At 42.9% G+C, this 23,444-nt stretch overlaps 2 protein-coding genes and 2 long non-coding RNA genes across 12 annotated transcripts in view; 1 reads left to right on the top strand and 3 right to left on the bottom strand.

Moving 5' to 3' along the window:
• LOC135352059 (uncharacterized) overlaps positions 1–23,444 on the bottom strand; it is a gene marked incomplete in the record, with an annotated part of 851,949 nt that overhangs the window by 602,515 nt on the left and 225,990 nt on the right.
• The window catches only part of LOC135352081 (serine/threonine-protein kinase OSR1-like), a 99,539-nt gene that overhangs the window by 582 nt on the left and 75,513 nt on the right, over positions 1–23,444 (top strand). Inside the window, exons 2-7 of one of the 7 annotated variants that reach the window (XM_064551229.1) lie at positions 19–588; positions 834–1,160; positions 1,227–1,397; positions 1,460–1,606; positions 1,894–1,968; positions 18,642–19,639. In XM_064551229.1, coding sequence (XP_064407299.1) covers positions 19–588; positions 834–1,160; positions 1,227–1,397; positions 1,460–1,606; positions 1,894–1,968; positions 18,642–19,571 — 2,220 coding nt within the window. In that variant the 3' untranslated portion in view covers positions 19,572–19,639. Of the gene's footprint in view, positions 1–18; positions 589–833; positions 1,161–1,226; positions 1,398–1,459; positions 1,607–1,893; positions 1,969–2,173; positions 3,196–9,420; positions 9,542–9,655; positions 9,977–10,024; positions 10,832–10,937; positions 11,015–11,244; positions 11,320–11,524; positions 12,572–15,483; positions 15,586–15,709; positions 16,046–16,230; positions 17,038–17,135; positions 17,213–18,361; positions 18,437–18,641; positions 19,640–23,444 lie in introns of those variants that run through there. The other 6 variants (XM_064551231.1, XM_064551233.1, XM_064551230.1 and 3 more) reach the window with 6 other exon arrangements.
• On the bottom strand, positions 3,157–6,528 carry LOC135352167 (uncharacterized). 3 transcript variants are annotated; one of them, XR_010399630.1, is made up of 5 exons: positions 5,855–6,526; positions 5,410–5,614; positions 4,184–4,729; positions 3,649–3,718; positions 3,157–3,406 (listed from the first exon to the last, which is right to left on the bottom strand). It is a non-coding gene; the product is annotated as an uncharacterized LOC135352167 (long non-coding RNA). The 3 variants fall into 3 exon arrangements; XR_010399631.1 differs by having other exon boundaries at positions 4,184–4,619; positions 5,855–6,524; XR_010399629.1 differs by having other exon boundaries at positions 4,184–5,614; positions 5,855–6,528.
• Positions 6,629–7,880, bottom strand: LOC135352200 (uncharacterized). Its single transcript, XR_010399679.1, has 3 exons — positions 7,607–7,880; positions 7,043–7,257; positions 6,629–6,809 (listed from the first exon to the last, which is right to left on the bottom strand). It is a non-coding gene; the product is annotated as an uncharacterized LOC135352200 (long non-coding RNA).

The following is a 23,444-nucleotide window of genomic DNA, read 5'->3' as shown; positions in this document are numbered from 1 at the left end:
GACTGCCTCCATGCACAGGTGATGATCAATGGTGAGGTGTATGCAGCCAAGAAGATCCACGAGGTTCTCCTGGAGACGGACGAGCGTGGTGGAGTGGCCAATCTAGCTGGGAACTACCGCCGAGAGTGTCGACTCATGGCTCGCATCCGTCACCCCAACATCACCCAGTTCATTGGGCTGTGTTTCGTGACTGGCTCTCGACTGCCCCTCCTGATCATGGAGAGGCTGGACTCAAGTCTGGACGATCTCCTGGAGTCCACCCCCAACATCCCCCTCTCTGTCACCCAGTACATTCTGGTCTGTGTGGCTCGAGGGCTGCTCCACCTGCATCGTGAGTCCGTGGTCCATCGTGACCTCACTGCCAGGAACGTCCTGCTGACGGCATCTCTGAGAGCCAAGATCACAGACTTTGGTAACTCTCGTATCGTGAATCTGGAGCCTGGTCGACTGGCCAGGACTCTGACGAGGTTTCCTGGGACACTGGTGTACATGCCGCCCGAGGCCCTCTCTGACAGAGGTCACAGTGTGTACGGACCCAGTCTGGACGTCTTCTCTTTCGGAGTGCTACAACTGTTTGCACTCACACAAGTATGTGTGTAGTTAATGATATTCATAGGTTAGATTCCTGGTGACCATTCATGCAGTGAATTACCTTATAAGTAGTGTGGTTGTATGTGTTGGGGAGATCCCCCTTTAATATTGTTGACCTTCAGCAAATGCATTTTGTATGTGTATGATTGTGAATATACGTGCACTCATTTTCTCCAGACATACATAAAAACAATCATGACAGTCAGTATTCACATGTTCTTTCACTCCTGTCATTGGACTAGGTGTTTCCAGGAGATCTCCTTGCCCCCACGTACAGCGACCCCAACAACCCAGACCACCTCCTGGCTCGCTCAGAGTTTGAGCGTCGAGGTCCCTACACGGCTCTCCTTGAGAGGAGTCTGGTGCGTGGACGTGAGCACCCCCTGTTTGGTCTGGTGAGGGAGTGTCTGGCCAACACCCCAGAGAGAAGACCGACCACCGCTGAGCTCCTCTCGTCTCTAGAGGAGGTGGAGAGGGAGATGGACGGAGGACTGCTCCAGCTGGACATTGCACGAGTGAAGACTGTCAGGACCCTCAGGGCAAAGGAGAAGAGGATAGAGGCTCTACAGGTGAGTCCAGTCCAGTGCGCTAGTGGGTGCAAGGGTCTGACACTGCATGCTGTACTCTGTTCTCAGAGAGAGGTGGTCCAGAAGGACAGGATACTGGAGAGGAAAGATGAGCAACTTACTGAGAAAGACGATCAACTTGAACAGAGCGTTGCACTACTGGCACAAAAAGATGAGCAACTTGTTCAAAAAGATGAGGAAGTAGCGGACAAAGATACTCAGCTTGCTAGACAGCAACAGGTCAGCAGAACCAGTTTATTTTGTTCAACAAGCTAGCATGTTGATAAGCTTTTTTCATACAGATATTGAATACTGTCCGTGCTAATGCTGCCACCAAAGATGGTATGATTGCTGACAAGGACAGACAACTCAGTGAACAAGAGTCAAGGATCGCTGATCTCATTTCCCAGAGAGAGGGTGCTCTAGTTGAGAGGGCCGCTCTCTTACAGGTATTATAGTAGTCACCAAATGCACACACTCTTATACGCTAGTATTATACTACAATAATGATATTTGTTTGCGTACATGTAGCTAAGTGTGTCGATGAGATTCCAACAATAGTCGTATACCTCAACAATTGATGCTATTGTATAAATCATGTTAAGACACATCCGTTTGAGTGTGCCTATAATTATGTACTTTAGCGGAAATTGTCTCGTTCTGTTGTAGAATTTCCACTAATGATTTCACGTGTGTGTTTTAATTCTAAGATTTCCACCAACGTTCCCCTATACAGGCTCACAGTGAACAGATTGAGCACAAAGATGCTGAGCTGGTCAGGAGAGACGCCATCATTCAACAGCAGAGACAGGTGAGACAAAATGCACCATTATATTATTGCAGAGCTATAGTAGAAGCTTTGATCTCTTATAATCGTACTGTACATTCTATTAGACTGGTGGGCGTGGCCTCTTAAGCTAATTAGAGAAAGTGATTTAGTGTGCATGCAATTATTGCTACAAGTAACACTCGCTTGTTAGTAGACACTATCCTAATTACACTCATTCATTATTCAGGGTCCCCCTCCCAGAGAGTCGAGACCTCCACTCACTCTGAAATGGAGAAGAGGAAAAGACATGCCAATCAAGATGGGTACCACGGTACAGAGTGTTGTTATCGGTGACACGGTGTATGTTGGTGGAGGCTATGCAGTCAATTATCGTGACGCGTGTACAGTGATGAAGCTTGAGCAAGATCAATGGACCAAACTACCAGAGTACACTGCCGAGTGGTTCGCTATGACATCACTCGCTAATCGATTAGTGCTGGTTGGAGGAAGTGATCCAAGAAATAACACACGCACCAATCAGCTTGCAGTGTTTGAGTCAGGGGAATGGACTCACCCGTACCCACCAATGAACATTGCTCGTAATTCCTCAACAGCTGTCTCCTTTAACAACCACATCATTGTAGCTGGTGGGTATGATGATAAAGGATATACCTCCTCTGTGGAGGTGTTGGACGTGGCATCAAGAAGATGGTACATTGCTCAGTCACTACCTAACCCACGATCATCACTGAAATCGACTCTCATAGGAAACATCCTCTACCTAATGGGTGGGTTCGATCACACTGGGAGGGAAACCAAGACAGTGCACCACGTCGACCTTAATGAACTCATTGCAAAGGCCCTTTCAAACCTGGACACACCCACTCTCTGGCAGACCTTACAGGAAGTACCACTCGTGTTCTCAGCTCCTCTCAGTATTGGGAGTTCACTATTAGCCATTGGTGGAGCGGACGGATTCAACCCAAGTTCATCGATCCATCTCTACCAGTCTGACACCAGGAGGTGGGTGAAAGTGGGAGACCTGCCTACTGCACGACTCAACTGCACATGCTCAGTACTTCCTAGTGGAGAGGTAATTGTAGCCGGAGGACAGACAAAACTATTTTCTACTTATATTCAAACTGTTGATTTTTTCTCTATAAGTGCTAATTAGTTATTTTTGTTATCATTTCTCTGTTGTGCAGATGAGTTTATAACGATAATTTATCATGTTGAGAAAATTAAGTTGCAACAGAATTTTATCGCATATAATTATAGTTATTATGATGACATGAAGTGGTACATACATAATTACATTGCCAGAAAATAGTACAAAAACAGACAAAATAATATTTAACAGTCTCATAACAAGTTCAGGTCCTTGGTTGGTGTCTTGTCCGAGGGTAGGGTGGACGACTTCTCCCAGAATCCAAAGTCTATCTCCTCTTCCGAGTCAGACAGTTGGGGTGGGGCTTGGGAACTGAGGGGTTAAAGAGTCAAATGGTCATAATTATAGTCACACTGAGGGACCAGTTTACGTGAGGCCCCTCTCTTTCTTAGCAGCATAGTAGGCCTAAAGGTGTGTGTGTGTGGGGGGGGGGGTCGTACATGATTGTACATTGCACACCTTCAAATAGGACACACTATAGCTGACCTTGAATGACTTTAAGGGACTCTACAGAGTATGACACAAATGCATTTTCCAGCTAATGTACTCTGTACCTCTACCTCCATTCTCAGTGCCTCTTCTTGTCTCCTCAACACTTGGCCGGGCTGAAAAATGACCGCATAACTGGGGGCCGGAAAAGATGAGGGGTGGAAAAATCAAACAATAGTACAGAAGACAAATCGATCAGTCAATCTACAATTAGAACTAGAGCACTGAAGTGCTACCCTCGGCTGTTGACATAAATAATAAAGATCTATAGAAACCAGAGGAGTGTTATACAATAGTATATATGATCTGGCTAAGCAGCAAGTAACTGGAGCAATAAAATAAAACTACACTATAGGCTGAAACTTTTGAGAACGAGTTTTAGTAGAATCATAACATTAATAGTATCTTATTGCACTAGATTATAATCTTACTTCAAGATATACAGTGAAACAGTAGAGCTGTACTCTAGAGGTGGCATAGGTCCGCTATGGAGTCCATTAATTAACCTGACTGTATTCTATAATAATCTCTATATAGAGTGACTAGAATAAGAAAAGCTTCACTACAACTCTACACACTAACTGACGTGACACAACTCACTAGTCGAGCCACTTTGATTTCTTGCTCTTGGACTTAAACAGAGCCGAGTCAGCACTCATCCTGTGCAACAGAGAAACATTATTATTAATCAACTAACATTGTTAGTACAAATACACAGTGTTAGTATGTATTAGCCTTTGATTGCATGAACACTAATTATCCGCTCATGCAAGCGTGTAATCAGAGACTAATTGCTTGAGCTGCACTGCACCTGTCGAACCTCCTCTGGATACACAGTGTTAGTATGTATTAGCAGTTATTAAAGTTATGATGACCGCTTTACAAACACTACAAGATGACCCTTTACCTAATCTGCTCCAATAGTGAGAGGTACTTCTCTTTGTACTCATTTCTCTCCCCTCAGCACACGGGCCACCTCCAGCCTCGACACACGTATGTCCTCCTTATATATATGGCCTCTCACACTCACACTCAACTATAGGGACACCACACACAACACATGTACTGGTATACAATATGTACGTACTTACATTATGAATACTAGAATAATCGTAAGAGTCAGTTAAAGTGAGCAGCATAGTAGGCCTAAAGGTGTGTGGGGGGGGGGTCGCACGTTATTACACTCATACAATGTCACCCTCCATGTTAACAACACTCCATACCATGTTGAAATTGATCTCACATCATGCACCCAATGCACACACACAAGATCACAAAATGTGGAGCTTACCAGCTCTACAGCATATATAGATAGAAGCGTTTTTTAACAAGGAATCGAATGGTATATAAGATATACCTTTCAAACGTCGCCATCAAAGTTCATATTATTTTGAGCTACAAAACTAATTTGGACACAACCAAGGATAATAGCTGATGGTCCAAGGCCGAAAAATTACACCAAAGAAATTTTGGATTGAAGCACATTATTTGAAAGTCTGTTTCTAAGCTTTAAGCAAATAATATAAATTTTGACATTGGATCAACGATAATAAAGTTATGGCTGTTTAAAATAATGTGTTTAACTACCCCTCCCCTCAAGAAGAGTATGTTAGATCTTTAATGGTTACTAAATTTAAAGCACCCTAACTACAAACAAAAGGATTATATGTACTAGCCTCGTTCACCGGCCTACCCTGGGATCCAGGCTATAATTATATGTACATGACATAATTATGTATAGTACATGACCTTGCAGTATTGACCCTAAACACACACCTGGCATGGTATACATACTGTCAAGGAGGTCATGATGAACACACACTAACCTGAGGAGATAGGTTCTCCCTGGAGAGTACGGAGGGCAGGTACTGGTTGGAGGAGGCCGTGAGAACAGCTGCACCAGACACACCTCCCAGTCTCACACACACTAGAGCTGCACAACAGACACACCAGGATAGAGCATGCCCAGTTTCCCAATCACCTTCCCACGTACACACACCTCTGCACAACGGCCCGGGAACTAGGTAGAGTCTGTGGAGTGTGTGTGCAGGGGAGGGAGCGGTAAACACAAGCAGTGCAGAAGTGTGGGCAGTGAGCAAGTGTAGTTGTAGGAATAAATTTTATGACAAAATAATCTTCCAGTGGATTCAACACATACACTTCAAAAACCTCACGGCCACTAATTCCCAACAAACTGGACTGAATGCATATACAGTAGTTCCTTCACAAGTCCCTAACACACATACACAGCTGTGCTTATGCAACCCTCACCTTCAGCTGCCTTGAGGAAGTATCTACTGCCATCTTTGGTGAAGGACACCTCCAGCAGCTGCATGACACGGTCCAGTAGTCCATGGACACTTCAAACCCGGGGGTACGACTATAATACATTGCACACAACCGACGATGGTTCCGTGTTCCTACATCTACAGCATAGGACACACAAATTAGTGAGCTTTGGCACTGCGAGCAATTAGCGGTTTTAAGACACTTTATACAATAGTGCTTTCTCAAAGCTACAGAATGCGTCTTTGAGTTTTTTAAATAGGACGTTCCTAACACAAGTTATGGCCTCTAAAAGATAGCTCTAAAAACAAACCTGATTTTTCAACAGCCATTAACTTTAATACCGTTGATCCAATGTCAAAAATGTTATGATTTCTGAAAGCTTAGAATTAAAGAGACCTTTCAAATGATGTGTTTTGATCCAAAATTTTGTTGGGGCCCTAATTTGTAATATTCCGCCTTGGACCATGGGCTATTTTATTTTATTCATGTTATGGCCAAATTGGCAAATACTTTTATCTCTCAAATATAAACTTTGATGACACCATTTGAAAGGTCTCTTTCTAAGCTTTCAGAAAATCAGAAAATCATTGAAATTGTATCCACGGAATTCAAGTTATGGTAGCTAAAAGATAGCTCTGAAAACAGCCTGATTCTGAAAAAACACCCACGCCTTCCCCTAGAAAACAGAAGATTAATTAATGTCAGCACTTCCGTCTCACAAAAACTGCTTACCTTGCAAATAGTGTCTTAGCGAGATAAAATCTCATTCTTCTGTGGAGTGAACCCCAGACAAGCCAGAATACAGCCAGCTCTGTGAGTGAGTGAGCACAGTGTGTAAGATGGTACTTGATCTACTGGGTACAGTTACCTTGCTGGTGCTTCATCAGCGTCTATCTCCTGTAGTGGAAGGTATACCTCAGCCAGCTCATCAGAAGCGCTACACATACAGAGAGAGGGGCAGATGAAAGGTAAATAAAGTACTGAAAATAACTACTGAAAATATACACACAAACCATAATCATACGAATGCTGACTAGCAGTCAAACACACAGTTTACTACACACTAGGACACCTACACACTGGTAACCCTGGACACAAATTTGGTAATAAAATTCATTATTGTAATTTTACTGTACTTAAAACACCTCCCCCCACCCCTAGTATACAGACCTGCCTGCTGCTGTGTTCTTGTTCCCTGAGGCCATGCAGTAGCTCCCCCTCTCTAGCGAGCAGCTGCACTCTCTCAGTGTCACACTTGAGTACACTATCCAGTGCTAGTGTGTTGTCCCCAGTGACCTCTTGCTCCACGTGTAGTACACTCACACCAGCTGGTAAACGCAGCTCATGACACGCCATAGAGCGGAGGAGGGTGGACTTGCCAACACCTGCACGTGTGTGAGGGGGTGTGGTTAGGGCAAGGGAGAGACACACATGTATCACTACAAGTATGCTAGCTGCATGGTTAGATATCTGACACTATGTCCGGTTTAATGCTCAACCTGTGTGTGTGGGCGTGGCATAATAATTATACGTAATCATTAATTATTTTTATTGCACTATAATTATATAATAATTATTGGACGCTGGAATTCACCGAGCAATATCAAGCCACGTTAAAAATGTTTTTAGGCCTAAATCTTTGCACCAAGCTTAATTAACTATTGACTGTAACTCAGGGTCACAGCTTACACCAGTATCCCCCCTCCCCTACACACACACAGTAGGTACACTGACCAAAAGAAGCAACCTTGAGGGGAGCTCAGAGTGAAGTTGACCTTGACTCCAGTGCTGGAGGGGACATAGGGAAGTAAAACCACCGGTACATTCAGCTTCCCCAGAGAGCTGGCTTTATGAAGGGAGCAGACGCAAGTGTGAGGACCGTGGCTGCTATCAAGGCTGCCTTCATCTTGCATGATATCTAGTACAGTTTTCAGTTAGTCCACATGGCTTTCTGATCTCTGACCCCATATGCAACACCCCCTCATCTTGAGCAGCCCCTCCCCCACTTTGTTTGCAAGAATAATTATATTAAATCTTCATAATTATATATTCTTTACACAAATTAATAACAACACACTCATGCACCAATACTAAGACTCAGAGTCCAATTGTTTGATGTGGTGTAACACAGTGTCCATGGAGGGTCTGTCCTGAGGTGATGAGTGGGTGGAGCTCCCGCCATACACCTTCCATACTCGATAGCAGACCAAGAAATACAGCAGCTTCAGGAAATCTGGCATTTACCACTTCACAAGCAAGCACTCCAAAACTGTACACATCATCTTTGTCCATGCACGAGACTGTGGGGGGAGGGAAAATTGGTTCAGGAAATTGATCACATAAACATAAATAACACAATCTACAATTAAATAGACAGTAGTGTACAACACAGGAATAGGGACAGTACTATCCAATGAGAGGTTAATGGATTGTGAATGACACTGTACAAGCTTGATTGTGTTGCAACTATAAATGGGAAATCAATCTATTGAGCGAATTTCGTAATTCGTAATTGAAAAGTCGCTGTATTTTAAACCCGATAATAATTATTATAGTACCAGGAGTTCATGCACTCCTGATGTAGTACAAAATGGGATATCATCATAATTATACACGTATAATAATTATTATTACAAGCCATGTACAAGACGATATGTAGCTGGTACCCTACACAGGTTTAGAATTTAATATCGCATGCATGCATGCTGCAGAAAGGCTGCTATTCCGTGAAAACCTTTCAACGGTCATTCTACGAAAGTTTATACCCTACCCGCTATACGGTATACAGTACACACTGACAGTGGTGTGCCCGGAATATCTTAATTTTTCAATCCTCCATCTCATAAATGATCCTAGTAAACTATAGGCCTTATTCTGTGAGCACATCTCTGAGTACAAGTATGGGCGGGAACAACAAGTGTGTGTGTGTGTTCGTTATTTGGGAGGTAGTTATCATCATGCAAATTCTAACCATGTAATTCGAAAGCGAAAATAATACGAAAACGAAACGTCCAAAGTTAGGGCCCACATTACTACACATTATACACAAGTACCGTACTTGTTCAATTTAAGATGACCCTCCAAATATGCGACACCCTCGATCTTAGGCAATTTTCTGACCTCTAAAAGTAGACAATTATTTTTTATGTTGCGTCCTAAATAGAGGTCAAACCACGGCCTCGATTCCAGGCCGCTAGAAGTAATTTTAAGCAGCCTGTAATCGAGGATAGTAGAGTAACCCTCCAATTAGATGCGACCCTCTAAATATGCAACACCAGGAATTTTTCTCAACCTCCAAAAGAAATGACCTCTCTTTTTGTAATTATTTAGGAATAAGTACATTACCTTGTTCTTGATGAAGGTTCCTCAGTAGTCCCTGTCCATGGACTCATGTCTTCAGCCTCCACCAATACAGACAAATAGTTTGACCACTTGCTCAGAGCTTCAAAACTGACTGCACAATTTCTTCTTTTCTCTAGCTTAGTATGGAAGTGAAAGACCAGCCACGTGGTTTAGCAATGTTATTTGTCATCGCACGTGACAGCTATTTGTTTATTCTGCAGAGAAAGAGGGCGGGTCTCGTTGTAGCTGAGCTAGCTGTTGTCCTGTATTTCTGTATCTTGCCTGGTATCAAGCTGTGAAGATACTGTAGCCTCTGGATTATTATCAGTAAGTGCAGACAGTACTGTTTTTACTGTATGTACATGATTTAGTTTGCACACACCAAATATTATTTTATCACATATTAAATTCTGACAAATTATAACCATAATTATTCTACAGAGAAGATGTCCGACTATCTCACAATAGCAGATCTAAAGAGATTGTATCTCGTTACGTTTGATGCTCGAATTAAGTGGCGAAACATCTTGCTTATTCTTGACGTACCCCAGGCTACAATCCACAGCATCGGGAAAGAATGGAGCAACAATCCTGATGACTGCTATCGTGAGGGTTTGATTAAATGGCTTAATGAAGGAGGGAAGAGCTGGAAAGAGATGGTGGAGGCATTGTCTAGTCCCATCGTGAGTGAAGTTCACATAGCCCAGACCATCGAAAGAGATCATCTACAGTCTACTGGTCCAAACAACCCTAAATTACAAGGTAAGCACCAATTCGGCATAATATTTTACCCCACACAACATTCTACAGTTGACCAAGATCGCCAGAAGATCAACGATGATTTAACTGTTTTCCTAGACGAGCGTCTCGGTAAAGGTGCATTTGGAGCAGTCTTCAAAGGCAGCTACAGGGGCGAGATATGTGCAGTCAAAGTGCTGCTTCACGATGCTATGGAGATGCAGGCAAGTATTTCAGTCGGCAAAAACGAAGAAGCTAGTGATGCAATTGATCGTGAGAGTGATTTTCTCAAGTCGTTCCAGCACCCAAATGTTGTTCTGTATTTGTCGACTGCCAAGCACCCCAAATCAGGGAGTACAATCCTCGTTGTTGAGCTGATGGATTGCAATCTGAGATCTTATTTTTCCGGCCTTGATGAAGAGTCCCTCACTAGCGAATGTGAAATTAGCCTCTCCAAAGACATTGCTTGTGGTCTGGCCTACATTCACAGCAAGAAGATTATCCATCGTGACCTCTGTGGTGATAACGTCTTACTGAAGCTTACACGACCAGTGCCTGTCGCAAAGATATCCGACTTTGGCATGTCACGGCTATACGATCCCTCCATGCTTAGCCACACCCTCACAGCCATTAGTCACCGGATGGGGTATTTACCTCTTGAGGCTATTCGATTGGAAGAGGAGAAATACGATAGTAGCCTGGATGTGTTTTCCTATGGGGTGATTGTGACACAGATTGTTTGCAAGCTAGAGACCATTAAATCAGCCAAGGATCGATCATTCCATGTTGCCCAGATCCCTCACACACACAGGTTGAGGGAGCTTATCAACAGTTGTTTGCAAGAAGACATGAGGAGGAGACCATCTGCCAGGGACGTCTGTGAGTTAATTATAATTATGTGTTTACAATTCCGCTAACCCTATAACTATAACCCTAACAAAAAAAATCATATTCGTCTTTATTAATGTTGGTATCGATTTTCTAGATGCTTACTTGACGAGAGGTTCTGGTTCAGTGGAGGCAACAAAGAGGGAGTCAAAGGACACTCAACCAGTCAAGAAGGTGCGTACATGTAGTGTGTGAATGAGATTCCCACAGCAACAATAGTATTGTACCTTAACATGCATGGATGCTGTCTCATGTGTTAAGCCGTAACTATACATCCGTTTGAGTGTGCCTATAATTATGTACTTCCTTTAGCGGAAATTTGTTGTTTGTTCTCGTTCTGTTGTAGAATTTTCATTAATGATATTCACGTGTGTGAAAGATTCCACCAACGTTCCCCTGTACAGGCACACAGGGAACAGGTTAAGCTCAAAGATCCTGAGCTGGTCAGGAGAGACGCCATCATTCAACAGCAGAGACAGGTGAGACAAAATGCACCATTATATTATTACAGAGCTATAGTAGAAACTTTGATCTCTTATAATCGTACTGTACATTCTATTAGACTGGTGGGCGTGGCCTCTTAAGCTAATTAGAGAAAGTGATTTAGTGTGCATGCAATTATTGCTACAAGTAACACTCGCTTGTTAGTAGACACTATCCTAATTACACTCATTCATTATTCAGGGTCCCCCTCCCAGAGAGTTGAGACCTCCACTCACTCTGAAATGGAGAAGAGGAAAAGACATGCCAATCAAGATGGGCTACTCGGTACAGAGTGTTGTTATCGGTGACACGGTGTATGTTGGTGGAGGCATTGCAGACAATGATCGTAACAGGTGTGCAGTGATGAAGCTCGAGCAAGATCAATGGACCAAACTACCAGAGTACACCGCCAAGTGGTTCGCTATGACATCACTCGCTAATCGACTAGTGCTGGTGGGAGGAAATGATCCAAGAAAAAACAAACCCACCAATCAACTAGCAGTGTTTGAGTCAGGGGAATGGACTCACCCGTACCCACCAATGAACATTGCTCGTATTTTCTCAACAGCTGTCTCTTTCAGCAACCACATCATTGTAGCTGGTGGGCGTGATGATAAAGGACGTACCTCCTCTGTGGAGGTGTTGGACGTGGCATCAAGAAGATGGTACATTGCTCAATCACTACCTAACCCACGATCAGAACTTAAATCGACTCTCATAGGAAACACCCTCTACCTAATGGGAGGGTACGATCACACTAGCCCAACCAAGACAGTGCACCACGTCGACCTCGATGAACTCATTGCAAAGGCCCTTTCCAACCTGGACACACCCACTCTCTGGCAGACCTTACAGGAAGCACCACTCGTGTTGTCAGCTCCTCTCAGTATTGGGAGGTCACTATTAGCCGTTGGTGGACGGGACGACAGAGAAAACCTAAGTTTATTGATCCACCTCTACCAGCCTGACACCAGGAGGTGGGTGAAAGTGGAAGACCTGCCTACTGCACGATACAGCTGCACATGCTCAGTACTTCCTAGTGGAGAGGTCATTGTAGCCGGAGGACAGACAAAACCATTTACTATTATTCAAACTGTTGATTTCTTCTCTATAAGTACTAATTAGTTATTTTGTTAATTGTTTCTCTTTAATTGTGCGATGAGTTAATTATAACGATATCATGTTGAGTTTATAACGTTCTTTTTATCATGTTGAGAAAATTAAGTTGCAACAGAATTTTATTGCATATAATTATAGTTATTATGATGACATGAAGTGGTACATACATATAATTACATTGCCAGAAAATAATATTTAACAGTCTCATAACAAGTTCAGGTCCTTGGTTGGGGTCTTGTCCGAGGGTAGGGTGGACGCCTTCTCCCAGAATCCAAAGTCTATCTCCTCTTCCGAGACAGACCAGTGAGGGGTGGGGCTCGGGAAGTGAGGGGTTAAAGAATCACACAGTCATAGTCATACTGAGTGGAAGTTTGAGGGCTTAGGAAGTAAGGGGTGAGGAAATCACATGATAATAGTAGCTATAATTTATACTGGCTAAATGCAAAATGGCTCAACTATGATAAAAGGGACACCACACACAACACATGTACTGGTATACAATATGTACGTACTTACATTATGAATACTAGAATGATCGTAAGAGTCAGTTAAAGTGAGCAGCATAGTAGGCCTAAAGCTGTGTGTGGGGGGGGGGTCGCACGTTATTATAATTGCACATTGAAAACAACAAATCATGTACTAAGTAAAAATTACTTAGTACATGATTTGTTGTTTTCAATGTGTCCTATTAGATCTACTGTAATAGGACACACTTTAGTTGATCATGAGAGAATCTACATTATTTTTCCAGCCATTGTATACTCTGTATAGTCTAGCTACCTGTACCTCTATTCTCAGTGCCTCTTCTTGTCTCCTCAACTGTAGGAGAGGGGAAGACATTGAATGATATGAAAACACCACTCACACCAACACAGTGTAAAGCACAAACCAAACAGACACACTCAATTAGAATAACAGAAGCAGCTCGGAATTGTCACCATTATAGGCACTCACTCATCTCATGCCACTCAAGTGATACTCTGGTTTCTGGTCCTGAAGTATCTCTAATTGAATGCGGGAGGGTGGCTTTTGTCATTACACTAGTTTCCTGAAATCATTAAATCAATTTTTGCAAATGAATATCATGAACACACTATTCTGTGCCACATGGACCATTGAGCACGCACATCATGCATAGGAAATAGACATCCTAAGAATAAATCTGATGCAGGCGGTGGACCAGAAACCAGAGTACCACTTGGAGTGGCGTAGTGTACTGTAACAACATACTGCAGTGTTAGAAATAATTTTTATTTACTGTATAATGGTCAAATGTCATTTGTGCCTGGTCATACTGACCGGACACATGCAGGAATGCATGGTCGTTCTAATTAAACGTCCGGTCAATGACTGATGGCAATGAGTAATTTCTAACACTGCAGGGGCGTAGCCAGACTTTTGAGACAGGGGTTTCTCCAGAAAAATCAGTGGCGCAATAGCGCCGCGAAATTTTTGTGGCCACGCCCACTTCCGGTACCACACCCTCTTGATTGGGGCACACCTACTGCTTATTGACTATTGTTCATGACTTTTTTACATGTTTGTGAGAAGCTAGCTAGCTACAGACGTAACATACTAGGCATGCAGGTGCCAATTGTGTATTGCTAGTCTAGCTGAGCAACAATTAAATGCCATTTACCTGAGAGATTTCATGTGGCTGAGATTTTTCTAAACTTGTACACTTCCTGAATAAAGTTGTGCTTAGAGCTGAGTCTGAGAATACTGGAGCATTCAGGATTGATACTAGATCTAGAACTTAAGTCTTGGTCTTCTTTGTTTGAGGTAGCTAGCTGAGACTAACTAGCTGAGACAAAGCCAAGTGTGAAAAGATGGGCAGGGCTGCATGATTTCAATTATAGGGAGCCCTGCCCAATTTTCTCAGTAGCTCCTGGGGGGGTTTCTGGGCAACCAGGAAACAATGGTAGCTACGCCCCTGCACTGTACTGTACACCTAGCCTCGTTCCCAGGCCTTACTTTTTCTTGCTGTTGTCACTGTTCATCCATAAACAAGACATAGTGAGGCAGCAAGGAAAGAAATGGGCGTACAGTTAAGAAAAAGTAAGGCCTGGTTTGGGAAATCGCGTGATCCACAAGGATTTTTATGAACGTGGGCGATATGTAGCCCACAATCGTGACGTAAGGTATTCTCCCACGCATTCAGAGTAAGACTGTACTGTACTGCACTGCACTGAGACAACCACCAAGCTGTGCTGCAAGTCAGATCAGAGAACCAGCGTGGCCAGCTCTGGTGGCAGTAGCTACCTGCTATATGATAATGATGACTAAGCTATTCTACTATAGCATGTAGAAAGACACAATAGTGATAGAATCTAAACACACAATCTAGACTAGTAGATCATCTAGCTAAGCCTAAGGTATAGCTAGCTATAGTGCTTGCAAACTTCCAGTTCCAAGTCCATGTCCAGCTTGCTGCAGGCAAAGTTTTATTAGTCGTAGACCTCTGCGTGGGCAGTCCAACATCTCTAGCTCAGTATGCCCACGCTCATTTTCACCCTTCTACCACCCTTCTACCCTCACGCGACTTCCCGATACAGGCTCTCCTTTTTCCTAACTTTACGTCTATTTCTTTCTTTATTCCTCCAATTAATACCGTATTTTATCTCATTGAACGAATAATACAGTATTTTATCTTATTGAACGATTGTGATAAAGAACAGAAAAAGGAGAGCCTGTGTAGAGGCTACTGTACACCAGCCTCCTTCGCAAGTGCGGCCTGGGATCATGGCCACTGTACACTAACACAGGCTCAGAGTTGTCATCTTCCTATGCAGTTTAGAGTCACTCACTTAGTTACCTCATACCTATACGACGATGGCTTCCTCAGTGCTTGCACCAGTAGACTGTACATGGTCTCTCTCCATAGTCCTGGCTATGTCACTGTGGACCACAATAGGACTGGACAAAGCTTCCACAAAACACAGATTGACCATTTTATTGCTCAGAGCTTCAAAAGTGACTGTAACATTTCTTCTTTTCAGGAAGCATCATGTCACATGATGTGGTAGATCTGTCTTGACAACAAAAATATTTGTATAATACCAGGAGTGCATTCATGCAGCACTCTTGCTAGATATTGTTTTTCTACTTCAATGAATGAAGATATTGCCTCTGGATTATTATCAGTGAGTGCAGACAGACTGTTGACTGTTAATTAATGGTTTAGATCTTGTCAAGCTAGCTAGTCTAGCTATGCATACTTTAATACTAGCTAAATTAATAATTATGTCTCTATCCCACACTCTACAGAGACTCAGAAGATGTCTGACTATCTCACAATAGCAGATCTAAAGAAATTGTACCTCGCCACGTTTGATGCTCGAATTAAGTGGCGAAACATCTTGCTTATTCTTGACGTACCCTCGGATACCATCGACAGTATTGGTACGAAATGGCGAGACAATCCTGATGATTGCTATCGTGAGGGTTTGAAAGAATGGCTGAAAGGTGAAGAGAGAAGCTGGGAAGATGTTGTCAAAGCTTTGTCAAGTCCTATCGTAGGCCACGTTCACATAGCGAGGACCATCGAGAAAGATCATCTACAGTCTACTGATGCAAGCAATCCTACTGATGTGAAGTCAGAGGGTAAGCACTAGTTCAGCACAGGAATGCATATCTCATACATGATGCTTAGTTTATTAGCTAGCTACTATAATATTCACTTGCTTAACTACTGTAATAATTATATCCCCCCACACATGCACACACACACACACACACACACACACACACACACACACACACACACACACACACACAATGTTCTACAGTTGACCAAAATCACCAGGATATCAACGACGATTTGACTGTTTTCCTAGACCAACGACTTGGTAAAGGTGCATTTGGAGCAGTCTTCAAAGGCAGCTACAGGGGCGAGATATGTGCAGTCAAAGTGCTGCTTCACGATGCTATGGAGATGCAGGCAAGTATTCCAATCGGCAAAAACGAAGAAGCTAGCAATGCAATTGATCGTGAGAGTGATTTTCTCAAGTCGTTCCAGCACCCAAACGTTGTTCAGTTTTTGTCGACTGCCAAGCACCCCAAATCAGGGAGTACAATCCTCGTTGTTGAGCTGATGGATTGCAATCTGAGATCCTATTTCTCCGGCCTTGATGAAGAGTCCCTCACTAGCGAATGTGAAATTAGCCTCTCCAAAGACATGGCTTGTGGTCTGGCCTACATTCACAGCAAGCAGATTATCCACCGTGACCTCTGTGGCGATAACGTCTTGCTGAAGCTTACACGACCAATGCCTGTCGCAAAGATTTCCGACTTTGGCATGTCACAGCTATACGATCCCTCCAAGCTTAGCCACACCCTCACAGCCATTGGTCACCGTATGGGGTATCTACCTCTCGAGGCTATTCGATTGGACAAGGATAATTACGATAATAGCTTGGATGTGTTCTCTCTTGGGGCGATTATGATGCAGATTGTTTGCAAGCTGAAGACGATCAAATCTGTGGAAGATCGATCATTCCATGTTGCCCAGATACCTCACACACACAGGTTGAGGAAGCTCATCGACAGTTGTTTGCAAGAAGACATGAGGAGGAGACCATCTGCCAGGGACATCTGTGAGTCAATGATAAGTATATTATGTGTTTACGTTTCAGCTAACTGTAACCCTAACGAAAAAATCATATCCCTCTATTAATGTTGGTATCGATTTTAGATACTTACCTGACAACAAGCTCGGACCCAGTGAAAGCAACAAAGAAGGAGTCAAAGGACCCTCAACCAGTCAAGAAGGTGCGTACATGTAGTGTGATAATGAGATTCCCACAGCAACAATAGTATTGTACCTTAACCCTTTAACCGTCGGATTCTTAATTAACAGTGAAGTGAAATGTCTGTAAATTCTCTATCGGGTTTCCAGAGCAATAAAATGCCTAGCAACCATATACCAATAGAATTCCCATACAACAAGGAATAAAATGGTGCAACATGTGTTGCCATAACAATCACGGTTATTAAGCTCACCCGTTTTTATCATTTTAAATACTCGGCCAGCGGCGAGATAAAATCCAAAAATTTTTTTTTATGGATCAGCCTATCATAATATGGTATAAAGGCTTGACTAAGCTTGATTTTCACATTATATGAATGTAACAGTGCTAAGATATATCAATTTGAAGTACAATACGTACATATATCGGTGAACGATCTATGAAATTTACAAGCTCACATAAAGACTGTTTATTACTGCTAATTCTATTTTAGCTATACTATACTTACTACTGATATTCTAGCTATACTATACTACTTGCCAGAGTCACACAGTGAGCCCTCTCCTGATCTTTCACCGTCCTGGTCCATAGCGCTAGCGTCTAGGTCCATCTCCTCAGTCCCAGACAGTTCATCAGTGTCTGGCATAAAGCTCGTAGCCTTTGGGCGGTATCCTACTATTCCCTCTCCTTCATAGGCACTGTCATCAACAGAGGAGACATCTCCATTGCTGTCCTCAAGCTGTTCAAGCACATCGGCACAAGTAAACAACCTAGCCATAGCTATAAACTTTGTGCGGTAAGATGCTAATGAAATTTTAACATAGCAACGTGGCTTGGAAATTTCTAGACTAAATTGCACGTGATTCTACAGCTCTTCCTCTATACAGGGATGTGCGTACTTCTAGCTACTTCCTAAGTATCGCAGAATTAGAATTTCACAAAAAAAGTCACTTATTGTGGGCCACGATCGTGGCCCGTGGCGTTTAAAGGGTTAACATGCATGGATGCTGTCTCATGTGTTAAGCCGTAACTATACACATCCGTTTGAGTGTGCCTATAACTATGTACTTCCTTAGCGTAAATTGTTGCTTGTTTCTCGTTCTGTTGTAGAATTTTCACTAATGATATTCACGTCTGTGTTTTAGATTTCCACCAACGTTCCCTTGTACAGGCACACAGGGAGCAGATTGGGCACAAAGGTGCTGAGCTGGTCAGGAGAGACGCCATCATTCAACAGCAGAGACTGGTGAGACAAAATGCACCATTAAATTATTGCAGAGCTATAGTAGAAGCTTTGATCTCTTATAATCGTACTGTACATTCTATTAGACTGGTGGGCGTGGCCTCTTAAGCTAATTAGAGAAAGTGATTTAGTGTGCATGCAATTATTGCTACAAGTAACACTCGCTTGTTAGTAGACACTATCCTAATTACACTCATTCATTATTCAGGGTCCCCCTCCCAGAGAGTTGAGACCTCCACTCACTCTGAAATGGAGAAGAGGAAAAGACATGCCAATCAAGATGGGTGACTCGGTACAGAGTGTTGTTATCGGTGACACGGTGTATGTTGGTGGAGGGTTTGCAGTCAATGATCGTGACAGGTGTACAGTGATGAAGCTCGAGCAAGATCAATGGACCAAACTACCAGAGTACACTGCCAAGTACTTCGCTATGACATCACTCGCTAATCGACTAGTGTTGGTGGGAGGAAATAATCCAAGAAACAAAAAACGCACCAATCAGCTTGCAGTGTTTGAATCAGGGGAATGGACTCACCCGTACCCACCAATGAACATTGCTCGTTCTTCCTCAACAGCTGTCTCCTTTAACAACCGCATCATTGTAGCTGGTGGGGATGATGATAAAGAACGTACCTCCTCTGTGGAGGTGTTGGACGTGGCATCAAGAAGATGGTACATTGCTCAGTCACTACCTAACCCACGATCATCACTGAAATCGACTCTCATAGGAAACACCCTCTACCTAATGGGAGGATACGATCACACTCTGAGTGCAACCAAGACAGTGTACCACGTCGACCTCACTGAACTCGTTGCAAAGGCCCATTCGAACCTGGACACACCCACTCTCTGGCAGACCTTACAGGAAGCACCACTCTTCTGGTCAGCTCCTCTCAGTATTGGGAGGTCACTATTAGCCGTTGGTGGACTGGACGACAGAGTCAACCCAAGTTCATCGATCCACCTCTACCAGCCTGACACCAGGAGGTGGGTGAAAGTGGGAGACCTGCCTACTGCACGATACAACTGCACATGCTCAGTACTTCCTAGTGGAGAGGTCATTGTAGCCGGAGGACTGACAGCAATTAGTTATAATATTATTCAAACTGTTGATTTCTTCTCTACAAGTGCTAATTAGTTATTTTGTTAATTGTTTCTCTTTAATTGTGCGATGAGTTTATAACGATATTGATATTCTTTTTATTATGTTGAGACAATTAAGTTGCAACAGAATTTTATCGCATATAATTATAGTTATTATGATGACATGAAGTGGTACATACATAATTACATTGCCAGAAAATAGTACAAAAACAGACAAAATAATATTTAACAGTCTCATAACAAGTTCAGGTCCTTGGTTGGGGTCTTGTCCGAGGGTAGGGTGGACGCCTTCTCCCAGAATACAAAGTCTATCTCCTCTTCCGAGTCAGACAGTGAGGGGTGGGGCTCGGGAACTGAGGGGTTAAAGAGTCACATGATCATAGTCACACTGAGTGGCCAGTTTACGTGAGGCCCCTCTCTTTCTTAGCAGCATAGTAGGCTTATCTTTTCCGGCCCCCAGTTATCCTAATGGAACTGAGGGGTTAAAGAGTCACACGGTCATAGTCACACTAAGTGGCCTTCTTAGCAGCATAGTACGCCTAAAGGTGTGTGTGTGTGTGTGTGGGGGGGGGGTCGTACATGATTGTACATTGCACACCTCAAATAGGACACACTATAGCTGACCTTGAATGACTTTAAGGGACTCTACAAAGTATGACACAAATGCATTTTCCAGCTAATGTACTCTGTACCTCTACCTCCATTCTCAGTGCCTCTTCTTGTCTCCTCAACACTTGGCCGGGCTGAAAAATGGCCGCATAACTGGGGGCCGGAAAAGATGAGGGGCGGAAAAATCAAACAATAGTACAGAAGACAAATCGATCAGTCAATCTACAATTAGAACTAGAGCACTGAAGTGCTACCCTCGGCAGTGTCCTGTAGCCAGGATAAACAACACATGGACACATTCAAACTGGTAGTGTGATGAAGGGTCTGGTACACGTACTGTACAATGTCATGTACAAATATTGTGAGCTAGTGTTCTCAATTGACACACGTTTCCCTGTACAAACCTAAACTGCGTACATTGAAACATACCTTGTATACAAGTGCATGTACATACAGACTAGTAAGCATGCTAGGTTCCCATTCTTTGTACTGTACATTCAATAGTACACAGTCAACTCATTGCACTGCATAACTACACATTATACACACGTACCTTGTTCTTGATGAAGGTTCTTCTCAATGCCAGCTAACACAAGCAGTCGATTACCAGGCCAACTTTTGAGGAAGTGCTGCTTGAGATGGAGGCTAGGCTGCACATAATTATAATGGGCGTGGTTTATATATAAATGGGCGTGGCTACGTTCACAACAAATTTTACTTTATGTTAACTGAATAAGACACAAATAAGGTTCTTCATCAAGTTTTCAGTGGCTATAAAATTATAATGGTTAGCGCATGCAAAAGCAGTCTTTATACAGAGATACAAAAGAAAGGGGATTGGAAACGAAATTTTTACGAAATTTTTGCGTGAAGCATTCCGCGTTATAGGGCGTGGCTAAAACTACAAAGGATTATATTTATAGTCAGCATGCTCATTACCAGTCTTGACTGCTCTACAATGTGCTGTACATAGAAACAGTGAAATTGATCATTTTTAATGTTGATTTTTCTAAAAAGTAAAGAGAATTTAGCTCTAAAAAGTCGACTAAGCCATGCAGCCACTATTACTAGACAAATAAATGCTATGCAAGAAGAAATAGCCTTTACTATGAAGTCGTAGGAGGGACAGGCCCGTGGCGTGTCTAAAAGTATACTAAAGCAGTTTGAAGGACTATACTGCAAACGTTTATGAACAGTACAGCTTATCTATAGCATGAAGCCATTCTATGTAGCACTTAGATACATAATAACCAAGTCAAGCAATGTCCTTTGCTGTTTTGACTTCACAGGAGGGACAGAGAAAAGTTGACATAGAGTAATTCAAGCTAAACTCAAAAAAATTGGAAACAGAGTAAAGACAACGGACTTAGAGCTTGTCAGTGGTATAAGCTTACTTCTCTCAAGTATCTCCCAGGCCCTGAGTGATCTCTAGTGGATAGGAGAGCTAGAAACCAGGGATATAAAACTTTTCCATGTAATTATTTGCGAGCGCAATAATTACACGGAGTGCTTCACCGGATGTCAGTCCTTTTACATAGGGCGTGGGCGGTCGTTTCCAATCCCCTTTCTTTTGTATCTCTGCTTTATACCAGGCCAATTTTCGAGGAGGTGCCGCACATAATTATAATGGGCGTGGTTACATATAAATGGGCTTTGCTACAATATTTTTCTCAAAGAGCTCCACACAAATATCATGTATAAAAACTATGTATACATAATAATACTGACAATGTAGCTATAGTAAGTGAAGGAGAGATTACTAAAAAACACACGTTAAAACTAGAACAGTATAAACAGTCCACAATTATAATATACTGTACACTACTGTTGAGAGGATTGGTCCACCGTTTCCATAGACATTGAATCTTGCCCGGGGCTACCAGCACTTGAGTTGCTTGTGAGCACATTCTGAGCCAGAATCAGAGTGTTGAGCAGACTAGCAGCAGCCGCGGTAGAGAGACCACCACCACCACCACCACCACCACCACCACCGCCATTGTTGTTGGCTTGTGACAGCATGGAGGATTTCGGTACAGGAGTGGATGGAGAAGTGGTCGTGCTCGCAATGGAGGATAGAGTTTGTACGAGTGAGCTTAAGAGTGGTGTGTTTGGATTAGAGGCTCCAGTCGGCAGCGATGATTGTAAGAGGGGAGATAATTGTGACGAAGCTGACAAGTGCATAGGTTGTGCTTGCAAAGGTGCCAGACTGTCTTGTCCAGTACCGTTCCCTTGCTGTAAACATACTGCAGTCAGGGAAACATGACGTGACGGTGAGACATGTACGTGGAGATAGCAAAAAAACATGCTTAGCTATTAAAAAATAGCATAAATTATTAATTTTATGTACAACTAACTACATGTGTTATATACGATGAACTCTGCTGGATTCTATGCTACTAGTAACTAACATAACACTGTGCTCTACACTAATGCATGCTTAGCAATAATATTAGGAAATTTAGGCTTAAAAAAAACCAAGTTAGTAGATATTTCGATGGCTTTCAATAGTACTTTAGTACACACACTCACAGACACACACACTCACCCCGACAATGGAACCAGTAGTTGCGTCTTTCTTCTGACAAGCAGGCACTATCTGAGCCAGTACCTTGATGAGCTCGTTGATCCTGCCCCGACGCTCACGCTCAACTGGGCGTGGGAAGAACAACAACAACTGGTAATTATCGTGTTTAGGGCATGTACAATGAAGCTGAACCAATTGGCAAAATGAATGAACCTTGACCTCACACACACACACGTACACTTACTGTACAGTATAAATCAAGGCGTACTTAATTATTAAGACGTTTACAGCATGGATAGATAGCCTCCACACAACAAATAAGTTATTAGTTATGCCTCTAGGCTTAGCCGCACGAGGGATACGGTAAAGCTGACTGTGTGTGTGTGTGTTCCAGGTGTAACTGCTCAATGGTTGCAATGCGACGAAAACTAACAGCTTCTTGGATTTTGATTCGTAGATTAGCAAACTAAAGCTTGTTTCTCGAGTTATGGCTAGTTTAACTCACATTGAAGGCTGTTGCAGTCTCTTCAGAATCTTTTATAGCATCATCTGTCCACACAAACTTTCTATTCAACATATGAGTTAGCCTTGCACTAAAGCGCTAGTTTTTTTGTTAGCTACAAGACTCAGAAAATACCTGTTAAAACAGCTAGCTAGCATGCAGTAGCCTAGCCTCGATTCCAGGCCGCTTGAACAAGGACCTTGTTCAAGCGGCCGGGAATCGAGGCTAGCAGTAGCCATTTGTGAAATTGATTTCTTTGGACACACCCTTTA

This window comes from Halichondria panicea, chromosome 1, assembly GCF_963675165.1.
Source record: "Halichondria panicea chromosome 1, odHalPani1.1, whole genome shotgun sequence".
In the NCBI taxonomy this organism is placed as follows: domain Eukaryota; kingdom Metazoa; phylum Porifera; class Demospongiae; order Suberitida; family Halichondriidae; genus Halichondria; species Halichondria panicea.
This window is presented reverse-complemented; position numbering and strand designations above follow the sequence as displayed.